Raw genomic sequence first — 13,153 nt, forward strand, 5'->3', positions numbered from 1 at the left:
CAAAAGTTAAGATTCTCGACCATGTTCATGGATCTGTGAATTTACAGTTTACATGCTGATTATCGCTTTCAGTATTATCATATGATGCCAATTTCATGACGCTTGCACAGATTTGTGTACATGTAGGCCTACATGTCTACAATCTTGCTTGTGTATTGTGGCTAGAGACTCAAAGACTATAAAGAAAAATGTACCATCCTGCCTATTCAATGGCAATATACATGTTCATATATGCTTTAGAATGTAGTTCAGAATGAAAACCTACATGTATTGGTAATTTGGGTCAATCAATACCAAAGCTTTTTTGTCAAATATAAATATTTTCAGGGGATGCCGAATGGACAGAGTGGTCATCTTGGACATCGTGTCCGGTCACTTGCGGAGGTTCGTGGGAGACCAGGAACCGCACCTGTACCAACCCCACCCCGGCGTACGGGGGTGCAGACTGCCCCGCCTCAGAAGACGCTGATGAGTCAAGAACCTGCAACACACAGCCTTGTCCAAGTGAGTCTTTGTTAGATCCATCCTTAAGACTTCAATGATAAGCCGGTTATCTCCACATTAGCAGACACTGTGACACCGGTTGTTTGTATAGATTTGTAAAACCCACTGATATATAAAATATAATAGATACATGTAAGTGCTCAGGCAAGTCCAGAATATATCACTTTACTAACCACATCATTTTATTATACCTAGGCCCCGTATTATAAAGAATTGTGATTGATCTGAATCAATCGCAATTCCCCCAGTCAATCGCGAGTTTGCAATCTCCTATCTCTTATTTACATAGTTGCAATCGATATCAATTGCAAATAAATTACGATTAATCTCAACTGTTTATAAGACTGGGCAACTTTTAGGGATATCATCTGAATCATATGCGGAACTTTTCTAATAAACAACTTTGTCTTCTTTTCTCTTTGTTTCTTCTTCATATTCACCCTCTACTTCTTTCCCACCCAAGTTGGTGGAAACTGGACCGACTGGGCCAGATGGCCTTTCATTGATTGTTCCATCAGTTGCGGGACAGACGGCATCAAGCACAGGACCAGGACCTGTTCCAACCCCCTGCCCCAGTATGGAGGGGCGGAGTGTACCAACCCTGAGTATACAGAAGAGTTCCGGGCCTGTGATGCAGCAAGCACTTGTACAGGTAACAAACGGTTACAGTTAAAGCGTTCAATATGGACAATAGATCCTTCTACGATGCCAACAGCCCATACAGGGGTCATCAGCATGTGGGCATTGTGAATATTTATGTTCATCATTTTAGTGAAAGAAACTGAAATTTCACATTGTGTTTCCAGCTTGATATATCCCTAACCATTCATTTATCATGTATTCAAAATCACTCAATATGTCCATTTACTTATATTTCATTTAGGTTTCACTGTATAATTACTACAAATCACTTTTTCATTAAGATGTCATATTGTTCTCATTTCTCATAAAATAGAAGGAATTGGTGCCATACATGTAGTTTGATGAAGATTAGATGATGACTGAATGGAATAGACCATTTTCGTAATGTAATCAAATTTAATGCATAAATCTTTGTTACAAAGTACCATGTTACAAATCTTTTCATTCATCTGCATACATTGCGTACATTACTTGTTGCTAGGTAGCCGTGGGACAAACCATAATGTTTGTCCTACCTAGCAACAATAAATGTACATGCAATTTGCATTCTGACAACTGAAATACAATTATTCATAACAGGTGAATGAAATAATTTGTGACCTGGCACTTAAAGGGAAAGTCCACCCCCAAAATAAGTTTGTTTCGATAGAGGCAGAATAATAAGAAAATCAGGTGAGTGAAAGTTTGAGCAAATTCTGAATGAAAATAAGAAAGTTATGAATTATTGAAGTTGTGATCAATCAAATACAAATTGGCAACTCTGTGACTTATTATACGAGCTCTCCTTCATTTGCTTTGTGCATAATATTCCATAAAATCATGTTTTCTTCGTTATTGATGACGGAATATATATTTGTTCCTTGCAGGGGGAGTATAGAAACATATTTGCAATTATTATATTTAGGGTGCATGTATGGTTGAAATTTTTCTTGAGGGAAAATGAAAATTTTAGATTTTTTTAGTACTAAGCAAATGGAAGTTGAGCTCGCATGATACGTCATAGAGTTGCCAATTTGTGTTTGATTGATCACAACTTCAAAAATCCTAACTTCCTTATTTTTAATCGGAATTTGCTCAAACTTTCACTGACTTGTTTCTCTCATTTTTCTGCTCCTATTAAAACTAACTTAATTTCAGGGTGGACTTCCCCTTTAACAAAGATTTGCGCATTATTACGTTAAGATAATGGCCAATTCAAATGAATAAATTGACATGTTTGTCTGTTTACATGTTAGGTCAAATTTGTTCCTTAGTGGGGGTGTTTCACAAAGATCCTAAGTAGATCTTAACTCTAAGTTGGACTTAAACATTATGGAGAGCCATTTGTAGCCTTAAAATAGAATATATTCAAAAGCGAAAAATCAAGTATCTTAGACTTTTTATAAATTCCACATCAAGAACATGAAATCTCCTTGATAATTGAAAATATGAATAATTTGATTCAACATTTCATGATTTAAAAATAACTTTTGCAAAATATTTTCAAAGATGCTAACGGCTTTCCATAATTGTTAAGTCCAACTTAGGATCTTTGTGAAACACCCTCCTGCTCTCTGTTTCCACCTGATAATTTCCATCTCTTTGTCTCATTTCAGATTGCTACGAGCCCCTTGGGATGTATGATGGCAGGATAGCTGACGCTCAGATCAGTGCATCTAATGAGAGATACAATGATACAAACCTTGCTGTTCATTCTCGAATAGAAAACACAGCCGCAGGTTAGCTATAATAATAATTATAATAATCTGGAAAAATATATTAATTTATTTATTTATAATCTTTTGTCAGCATAGCCCATGCACCAATAAGTAGTGGTCTTCCATGGGGCCCTGAATAATAAGGCACTTTAATATTAATAATCCATTTCTAAATGCTTTACAGATGTTATTACCCAGGTAATCTGATTTTTTTCAAACACAATGTGCACCATTTTCACTCCCTGGGGCGGAATCCTACCTGATTCCTACATGAGGGCATATGGCAATTACTACAACAAAGGCTTTCATCTACCTACCAGGTCCCCATTTCTCTCCTGGGTATGAAGTGGCAAACGTAGATTAATGCCTTGCCAAAGGACATTAGTCCCGTGTTGGGATTGAACCCGCAACCTTTGCATTTCAAGTCAAGTGCATAAACCACTTGACTACAACACCTCTACATTCATCAATGTAGTATCTTTGAAAGATTAAACATGCAGCTAGTATTCATAAAAGTGAGTAGCATCATTCCTTTGATTTATGGAGTACCAATTTACATCATCATAAAAGATTGCACCATGTCTTAAACAAACATACGAAGAAAAAAGATGAAGATGAACAACAGTCAGGCTTATACGAAATTGATTTGTTATGTTCAATTCATTACTGAGTTCGTTAAATGACTGTTGATTGTTTTCCTGACTGCTAAGAAAGCATGTATATGCTTGTTAGTAAACATGCAACCAGGGGTTTAAGTCCTTTCCAAAATGAAATGATGATAACTGAAGTCAAAATGACTGAACTGACTTGATTTGATTTGATTTACAAGTACACCTGGCCATTGAAATACATAGTATATTTATTCACACAGAAGAAGAGGGATCAATTTGAATTGAAATGAACTCTTTGACAGATGCCCTCTGTTGAAAAATAGTTGCTGATTTCAAATTTCATTTTTATTATTATTTAAGCCCCACTGCACTATTTATAGCTACTTGCGCCCTCTATATAGCAAACAATACCTAATTGGTGACCGCTGGTCCCCCATGATGCCCTTTTTCATATGTTAACTGAGAGCTGATTTGATGAGATAACCACCTGTCAGTGACCTTGTAGGGAGGTCTAATCCCCCTGGCCAAACTAGTACAGACATGCTTTAAAATGTATTACTTCAAACTAAAGAGAAATCAATTTTGAATTAAATCTCAATGACAGGCGCCCTCTGTTGGGAAGGATTCCCAGACTTCAATGTCACCGACTACGAGCTGACCTACGGCATGACCAATAGCTCCTACAACTTCACCGACTACTGGCTTCAAATAGACCTCCTCACCCCCATCAGCGTATCAATGATCGGAGTCCAGGGCGGAGGAACCATTGAAAGATGGGTGACCTACTACAACCTCTCGTTGAGCACCGATGGCGTCGATTGGTATGACTACCAAGAAGATGGTGAAACAAAGGTTAGTAGATTTGCAGAGAGTGATCAACCCTCCCCCCTCCTGTAAATTTGGAGGTTTAGAATCCCCTAAGTTGAATAGGGACATTACGCCGATCTCAGTCAGATTGAGAGACCGCCGCCTCAGTTTTAGTGGTCATTGCTGGAGGAGCAAGAGTAAAATCATTTCACAAATGCTCTTCTGGGAGCCTTCAAGGGGCAAACGCACCAGAGGGTGCCCAGCAATGACCAGTTAGAAAAAGACACCTGTCTACCAAGGCAGGAACCCCAATGATCATGGAGAATAGAACTAAATGGAAAAAGCTCGTCAAATCAGTGCGAGTACGCTTGACCTAGTAGTAGAATCCCCTATCAAGCTGGGTCTACAGGGAAGAGGAACTATCAAACGAAGAGTGATGTATAATAATCTGTTGTTGTCCACTGATGGGGTAAACTTGTATGATTATGAGGTAACATTGAAACAAATGTCAATAGATTTTACGAGAGGATCTACCCCACTCCCCCTTTGTTGGAACTATTAATTAGCTAGACAGCAGTATCTAGTAAATTTGGGGGCTTAAAATACTCATCAAGCTATCGACATGTATCTACAGGGAATCATTGAACAATATAGTCACATCCTATAACCTCTTGTTTATAGCACTGATGGTGTCGACTGGTATAATTATGAGAAGGATGGTAAAACAAACGTTTGTAAATTTCAAGCTTCACTCATGAATCATAATGCTAACTAATTATATCATTTTCTTCAACAGACATTCTATGGCAACATCGACAAGTCAACGATCGTGCGGTCAACCTTGGACACCGTTCAATCTGGCATCACGAGCCTTCGCATCATCCCTGTAGCTTGGGAGGGTGGTGGACCGTGTTTGAGAGCTGAGGTTTACGGCTGTTTTGACATTCAAAGTAAGAGATGGTATCTTCTATAAGTCAGGAGGTTAAAGGTATAGACCAGTTTTTGAAACGCTCCCTCTCAAAATATGAAATGGAAGCTCTTCACATGATTGGTAATATGTGTTTTGACTAATATGTGATGATACAAATTTTGCCGGGAAACCGCCTACTAATTGATATACATGTATTTGGTAAATAATTATATCTATCCGGACTGAATAGATATCGGGTAGTCCCATAAATATCTTTCTGTGTACAGTGCTTGTAACTTTACCAAATTTCTTATCATTTTGATGATTCCAGAACCTTGCAGTACACACCAATACTTATATGCTAGATGATCAACCTTTTCAGATCGATTCCACAACGTTTCTTTCACAATGCATTCGCATGACCAGAACTGGTCTTTACCTTTAATAGTTTATTTATTTTCTGTGAGCTCATGGAAAGGTCTAAAAGAAACTGAAACTATATTTATATTCATTAAATCAAATCTCATGGCAATAAACAGAAACCAATTGTTTTGATGGCTCTGATACACATTCTCATTAAATTTGGATGTGACTGCACACTAGATCTATACTTACCATACATGCACAGATACAAGTTGATTTACCTGTGCAGTTTACTGTATTGTACTGGCATTTGTTGCAAGATAACCCAAAACCTTCATGGCATTTAACTTTTATTAGTGAAACGTAACTGAACATGAAAGTTGGACTTAATATTATGGAGAGCCATTTGTAGCCATATAATGAAATATATTAAAAAGCAAAAAATCAAGTATTGTAGATTTTTCATAAATTCCACATCAAGAACATGAAATCTCCCATGATAATAGAAAATATGAAAGATATGAATCAGCATTTTATGCCTTTTAATATAACTTTTACAATTTTTTTTTTTGAAGGATGCTAACGGCTTTCCATAATTGTTAAGTTCAACTTAGGATCTTTGTGAAGGACTCTTGGAATGTGCGGAAGTTTCATGTGCGCACATATTTCAGCTTTACAGTATTGTTCTCAAAATAATTTTTTAACACATCTTGATCCTGCACTTCAACTCTAACATTCTACTCTGTTCTATCATACTTCTGCGTAGCTTGCACCGATGCTAAAGTAACCCCTACCACGTCAAAGGTATCTTCAGCTGACCCCGAGTACGTCCTAGTTGACCTGGGGTCACTTCAAAGGGTCACTCAGATTGACACTACTGCGATCGGTAGCAGTTGGATAGAAGAGTACTATGTCTACTTCAGCCACAATGATTATGATTGGGTGCTCTATGTTGAAGATGGAAAAAGAAAGGTGAGTATTAGCATTCAAGTACAGTCCAACCCTGTCTTAGTGGCCACTTCCCAAAATATCAAACAATTTATTTTGGCATTTTAAACTAGATTTTTTTTTTTTTTTTTTTTTTTTGGGGGGGGGGGGGGGAGTCTTGTATGATAGCTTTACATTAAGCTATTTCAATTTTTGGCAGATGGTTGTATCGTGCATGGTTAACTCACTTCATTTTCAGACTAGCACCTAAGAAATCAAATCTCAGAACTGTGCTCATTTGAAAAGATAATTCATTTCGAAAGCATATACAGCTGTCTCCCTCCACATTCGGCTCATATAAATGAGTTTCTGGGAAGAGAATAGTTCTTAAAAAATAGTCTGTGAATAGTAAATACAGTGCATGTGTAGAAGGGTCCGTCCAGAAAGTTAAGGCACTTTTTTTGACATACCATAAGTGAGTAACTATGTCTACTATAAACAATGTTTGCTCAATTTGAGCTTTACATAAAAAGCATAGCCAACTATCTTCAGAAGTACAGTACTCAAGCTTCATGGTTAATCAATATTATGGTCCCAAAATTTATGTAATGTTATATGTATATGGTATTCATGTAACGCTGGTAAAAAGAGAAATGTGTATCAAGCAAAGATTTTGAAGAAAAGCAACTAAAACAGGAACATTTCTGGCAGGGCACTACTATACATGTATATACTCATTGTATAAAAATATTCAACAGATAATGTCATCTTTTGCCCCTCATTTATGGAATGACCCAGAAGAAACTGTGTTATCTACAAAGACTACAAAGTTATTGAAACAGGTAAATTAGGTACATGTACATTGAAGATACAGTCCAACTCATCTTGGTTTTCTTTTGTCATAGGACTTCATTGGAAACCATGACGGGACGACCGTGGTGACAAATGCTATCTTGAATCCCTTCCACGCGCAATATCTGAAAGTGGTGCCCTTAGCCGTCGAGTCCAGTATGACCGAAGATGTAGAGATTTACACGTGTTCCCAGGCCACCGTCTCCCAAGACGCTGCTCCTGCATCCTCAGGTGAGGAAGATACTCCTGTGTCCACACACACAAAATACATCATATAGCTATCCCAAAAGGGTATACATGTAGCTATACCGTTTCAGGATAACCATATGATGCAATTGTCTGTGTGTGTACGCTTACTAACGATAAGTTGTATAAAGAAACGTCATATAACTAGGGTCTGGGCATTGTTTTGAACTAGAACTCGATAGAGAATCACGGAATGTTGTGTGTGTGGACGTGTAGTCAAACTAAAACGGTATAATGGGCGGGGCTTGACGTGACCGCACACTCATGATTGGCCAGCTGTCATGTCAACCGATGTCGTCAAAATCAGTTTCTTTATACATTTCTTTATACAATGTTTCTTACCTTGAGTATAGATGCCATGGTTGCTATACGATGATTCTTTATACTACGTTTCTTCATAGAGTTTTCGGATAATTTTGTTTGTGTGTGGACACGCTGGATGTTGCTGTTGCGATGTTAGTGTGGAGAAAAATGAAATTGACCGATGAAAGGTTATGGAGATCATGGAGACGAATGCGCATGGATTTCGTGGTTGCTGGAGCATTTGTGAATGATGAATTGTGATGTTGGTGGCAGTGGTGATGATGATGCTGACCATGACGGTGATGGTGGTGGAGACGGTGGTGACCTTGTTGTTGGCGGTGGTGGTGGTGGTAGTGTGAGTTGTGGTGGGGTGTTGATTATGGTAGTGATGATGGTGGTGGTATTGGAATTGGTGCCTGTGCTGGTGGCAGTGATGGTGGTGTTGTTGATGGTGATGATAATTGTTGAGGTGGGGGTGATGTTGGCGGTGGTGATTTTGGTGATAATTGTGATAATGGTAATGGTGGTGACTAAATGTTGATGGTAATGGTGGTGATGATCTTAATAGAGATAAACCAGTGAAATATAATAATTAAGCCTGGTTTAACTGAGTTTAAGTGGTGATAAGTAGATCATAGTCACCGAAATGTGTTAATGGTGGTGGTAACAATGGCGTTTGTGGTGGTAATGGTAATAATGATAACCATGTACAGGCATGGTACAGTCATGGTGTTAGTGGTATTAAATGATAGAGGTATCAGTACGCTAGATTATTATGTTGATATGCAAAGAACTAGCAGATGAATATTATTCTTCCCATTTTCCTCCCACCTTCCCCCTCCAAAACAGTATGCTTTACACCTTTTGGCTTTGCCGACCACACCTACAACAATACCGACGCCTTCACCGTCAGCTCCATCTACCCCTCGCTCAACAACACCAGCTTCCTCCCCGAGTACGCCCGTCTCCACAACCCTAGCAACCCCGCATCCGGTCTCCAAGGATGGGTGTCCGCGGACCTGAGCACCGAGGCCAACTACTCCTCCATCGATCAGTTCTTTGAGCTTGACTTTGGCTACAGGATCACGTTGACTGGCCTTGCGCTTCAGGGCGTGCTGCTGGAGAACGGGAGCTACGCGACCTTCGACCACTTCAGTCTGTGGTACAGTGAGGATGCGGCGGACTGGAAGGCCATGACGAAGATGGGAAGCAAGGATGTTACAGTAAGCCAATAATCATCATAGACGCTACTTCTCAGGATTATAGGAACATTAGCATTGTCAGTAAGAGTGGGTTGAATCTTAGGTGATACAGCAGCCTGTATGCTTCGGTGACAATTGCTCTGTGGGCTTTATTTTGTCAGGGTACGCCCTAGTGTTAGGTTGAGGGTTAAGTATAATGCCTGGTCCAGGCTGGTAGTTAGGAATTCGGTAAGTGTAACCGAGCTAACGTTGCAAGAGCCTGTGTTGTTGAACCAAATATGAGTGTTCTTCTCTGTCTAGAATTTTAAAGTGTACTACAGTCAGTAAATTCAAACTCTTCAGATGTAGCTGAAATTCAAGAAAGGAGTTAGGCAGACTTGATGATGAGTAGCTACATGTGTTAACCCTAAACATGCATTGAAGTGAAACCAACAGGTACATGTTGAGGGGTCAGTGACACAAAGACGTAACTCCATTTGGCCATTTTGAGAAAAAGTGGTTTATGTGTCACTGAGCACTTGGGCCTTAAGGAGTTAAGTCTATGTTTCACTATCAATGGGGGTGTTAGGTGGAGTTAAGTCTCTGTGTTTCTTGGAAAGCCCACATTCTTCTGAACAATTTGATATCAAATACTCATTTTGGAAATATATGGAGTTACATGTACGTCTTTGTGTCACTGAACTCTTGATGTATCTATCAGTCGATGTTCACATTTTATTCTCTGAACGGAAATTATCAAGGGGAGAATAATAATATTATCATCACTACAGATTCTTGACGGCCCTACCGACGGGGACATGGTTGTCCTTCATGAGTTGACCGATGACCTAGACGATGACACACGACCTCTTGACCTTCGCTACCTGCGCATCAAGTCAGAATTCAACACCACCAGCTCGGTGGGGCTCAGGATGGAGCTCTATGGCTGCAATGCAAGGGGTGAGTTCATATTAGGTAGCTTAGCAAAATGAAGAGGCCATAAAAGACGAGTTCGGCCGTAACACAAACTAAATCTTGAAAGTCATTTTTTATTGTTACGATATGAAGCGGATAAAAAAAGGCATCTCAATGATGCTTAATGTTAGCTAAACTTTCATTCTAATATGTAAACAACAGAACTTTTAATTAACTACTACTACAAGAGGGCGTACTTAGAAAGAAGGTGTTTTTTTTACTGAATACACCTACCTGTACCCTCTATTTTAAATAAAACTTGAATAAATAAAATAAATATGCATTCTGGACGCATCTTTTTGTGACACTACAGTATATGTTGCTAAGCGACCTGATGTTGTGCCTCCAAGCTTTTCCACATTTGTCATAGATGAGATTTCAAGCATGAAAATCTTACTTGTAAGATTGTTTCATTACTACATATCCTATAGGAATAAACTTCTCAATGAGGGTAAATGCACATGTATCTCTTTCTTTGTCGGGAAGAAAAACATATAGGCCCTTTTCATCCAAACTTTTTGTTCAAAACCAAAGTTCTTGGATTGAGTTTGCTCTCTTTGGCACGGAAGGGTAAACTACTCATGACAAAGATATTTTGAAGGTCCAAAGGAAAAAAACTTGTTCATTGTAAAGTCTCAATCAAAAGGACAAGAATGTTCAGGAGGCACGATAGCTCAGTTGGTAGAGCAGTCGTCTCCAATCTGGTGACCCGGGTTCGAAACCAAGTCGATGCGCTAATTGCCCTTTGGTAAGGCATTAATCGGAGAGGACCTAAAGCCATCGGTCTTCTGGTTGCTAATTAAATAAGCATTTATGCTTTCTTAGCAGTCAGGTAAAATAACCGCCACCACCATAATATTATATATTATATTTCAAAGTACAAAAATTGCTACTTTTTACGAGAGTGTAGATTTTTTACATGTCTTTAAATGTGTTTCCATTTTGAGGGTTTGAATGCTTAGTTTTCTTTTCAATGTTTGAATTGCTGTCGTCAACTATATTTACATGCACATGTATTTCATCCTCATATTCTGTACTCTCCAATCAATAGCGACTCTATGTGGAAATATTGCCAAATTCCTATATGCCTGTGTTGCATAATACCATAGTCAATTAATACCATAGTCAATACTATAGTCAATACCATAGTCAATACCATAGTCAATTAATACCATAGTCAATACCATAGTCAATACCATGGTTTGATTTTTGAGCGCAGACTGGCCATGCCAATGTGGTGACTATTTACATTTAATTTATATTCCTTTTTGTTTTATTTTATTTTTTTAGTTGACACTGTGTGCCCCGAAGGATGGTCTTTTTTCCAGACCTCTTGTTACAAGGTTTATACCGAGGGCAAGTCACGTCAAGCTGCCAAGAAGACCTGTACAAACGAGGGTAGGTATCAGAGACAATCATATCATGCTTGTGATTAAATGGAAATAACATATTATTTTGCGCTCGTGAAGTCTTTTTTTCTGCCCAGCTATTAATGCTAATGTTTTCCAAGGGTGGCTGCAGGATTTTGAAAAAGGCAGGGGATCCAATCCCCCCCCAAGACTTCCAACAGTCCTTTCCAGGACTACACACACTCAAGAAAGCAAGATTACCGATCCCCAATCCCCCTCTCTATTACATGGTGCAACCGCAAGCCTACTGTAAACCCAAAGTTGCTCGAAACATTGACAAAATTAAAAAATAAGAAACCAGTTTTATGCCTAGTTTGATGTTTGCTTTCCCAGGTGCGCACCTTGCCACTATCACCAGCATCGATGAACAGAAGTTCCTGCGAAAGTTTGTACGTGCCTTCGACATGAGCGATTACAACATTGGCTTCCGACGCTACTGGAAGACGTTCAAGTGGATCGATGCCACGTTCGTTGTCTACACCTCCTGGGCATCGGAGCAGCCGTCGTACGAGAGATACAAGAAGTGTGTTGCACTGTCAAAGGAAGAAGATGGCCTCTGGGTGTCGGTGGACTGCGATGATAAGATTGGTTTCGTCTGCGAGTTTGAAAGAGGTAAAGAAAATGGTCAGAATATTTGCTTCTTTCTTTTTTTGAAATTTGAAGTGTGCTTCTATGCGATTGTTTTAAATAGTTTTGAAGCCTGTGGTTTATGGCATTTGGGTGACTCTTGCATTGGGAAGGAGAGAAATCAGGTCTTAACAGGTTAAGGTGGTCCTTAAAATTTACCAAATTTTATGATACACTGATCCAAAGCAAGAAGTAATAATTTATTTTCATTATATTTGTCATGTTTGATTTAAATATCTATTTTATTGGTTAAGAAATTGATGCCTCTGTTTATATTTGGTGTCGTTCTCTTCTTCATATCTTTTAGTTTGGGATTTAGAAATCAGAGAAACATTATGTACAATCACTGGTAAGATCTGAAAGATTTTTTTACTTGGGCCAACATAATAATAATAATAATAGTGTAAACTTTTAGAGAGCACTGTCCTGGGATCGACGCTCATGGCGCTAGCTCAGCAACAGTTCTCTTTAATACATGTACAAGTAAAGTAAATGTTTATTTGATAATAATAGAGTTACATGTATACTATCAGAAACTCAAAAACAATAATGTGGATATTCTGGCCTGTCCCACACACACTCCACAGATTCAACGGACATCTTCAGCTGTGGCGAGAACACCGTCTCCCTCCATTGCCATGACAACCAGAAGGTCAACATCACCGGCGGTGACTGGGGGCGGACCATGGACTGGGAAGTGTGCCCTCAGGAGTCCACTTTCAGCGCATCGGACACGCCCTGCTCCGCCCTCGACACGCCCTCCCAGTCTGCCATCGATGATTTTGCCGAGGAGTGCAGTAACGTGACGCACTGCTCGTTGCTCGCGGATACAAGCACGTTGGGCTACCCTTGCTCTACCTCTGATATGCATCTGCATCTTAACCTGACGTACACATGTGTGGGTGAGTAAATGCATGTTATCCTGGGGTGGTATTTTGAAAACAATGTTATCTTATATGTTATTCATCAGTCAAACGATGTTAATTTCATAACAAATCACATTAAGGGGAAAGTCAATGGTTAATGTCTGTGCATGACTACGCAAAGCTGGCTGTGTTGCGTGAATAGATATCCATGAAATGTCATTTTGTTAATGACA

General features: G+C 39.1%; 1 protein-coding gene across 1 annotated transcript in view; it reads left to right on the forward strand.

Annotated features, from left to right (window-relative positions):
* The window catches only part of LOC105444845, an 86,751-nt gene that overhangs the window by 49,959 nt on the left and 23,639 nt on the right, over positions 1-13,153 (forward strand). The window contains exons 44-55 of the mRNA XM_030983854.1: positions 328-504; positions 968-1,156; positions 2,742-2,864; positions 4,059-4,306; positions 5,058-5,211; positions 6,301-6,506; positions 7,367-7,544; positions 8,712-9,085; positions 9,835-10,003; positions 11,309-11,416; positions 11,761-12,039; positions 12,642-12,956. Coding sequence (XP_030839714.1) covers positions 328-504; positions 968-1,156; positions 2,742-2,864; positions 4,059-4,306; positions 5,058-5,211; positions 6,301-6,506; positions 7,367-7,544; positions 8,712-9,085; positions 9,835-10,003; positions 11,309-11,416; positions 11,761-12,039; positions 12,642-12,956 — 2,520 coding nt within the window. The remainder of the gene's footprint in view (positions 1-327; positions 505-967; positions 1,157-2,741; positions 2,865-4,058; positions 4,307-5,057; positions 5,212-6,300; positions 6,507-7,366; positions 7,545-8,711; positions 9,086-9,834; positions 10,004-11,308; positions 11,417-11,760; positions 12,040-12,641; positions 12,957-13,153) is intronic.

Source organism: Strongylocentrotus purpuratus, unplaced genomic scaffold (genome assembly GCF_000002235.5).
Source record: "Strongylocentrotus purpuratus isolate Spur 01 unplaced genomic scaffold, Spur_5.0 spur5_scaffold_13, whole genome shotgun sequence".
Classification (NCBI taxonomy): domain Eukaryota; kingdom Metazoa; phylum Echinodermata; class Echinoidea; order Camarodonta; family Strongylocentrotidae; genus Strongylocentrotus; species Strongylocentrotus purpuratus.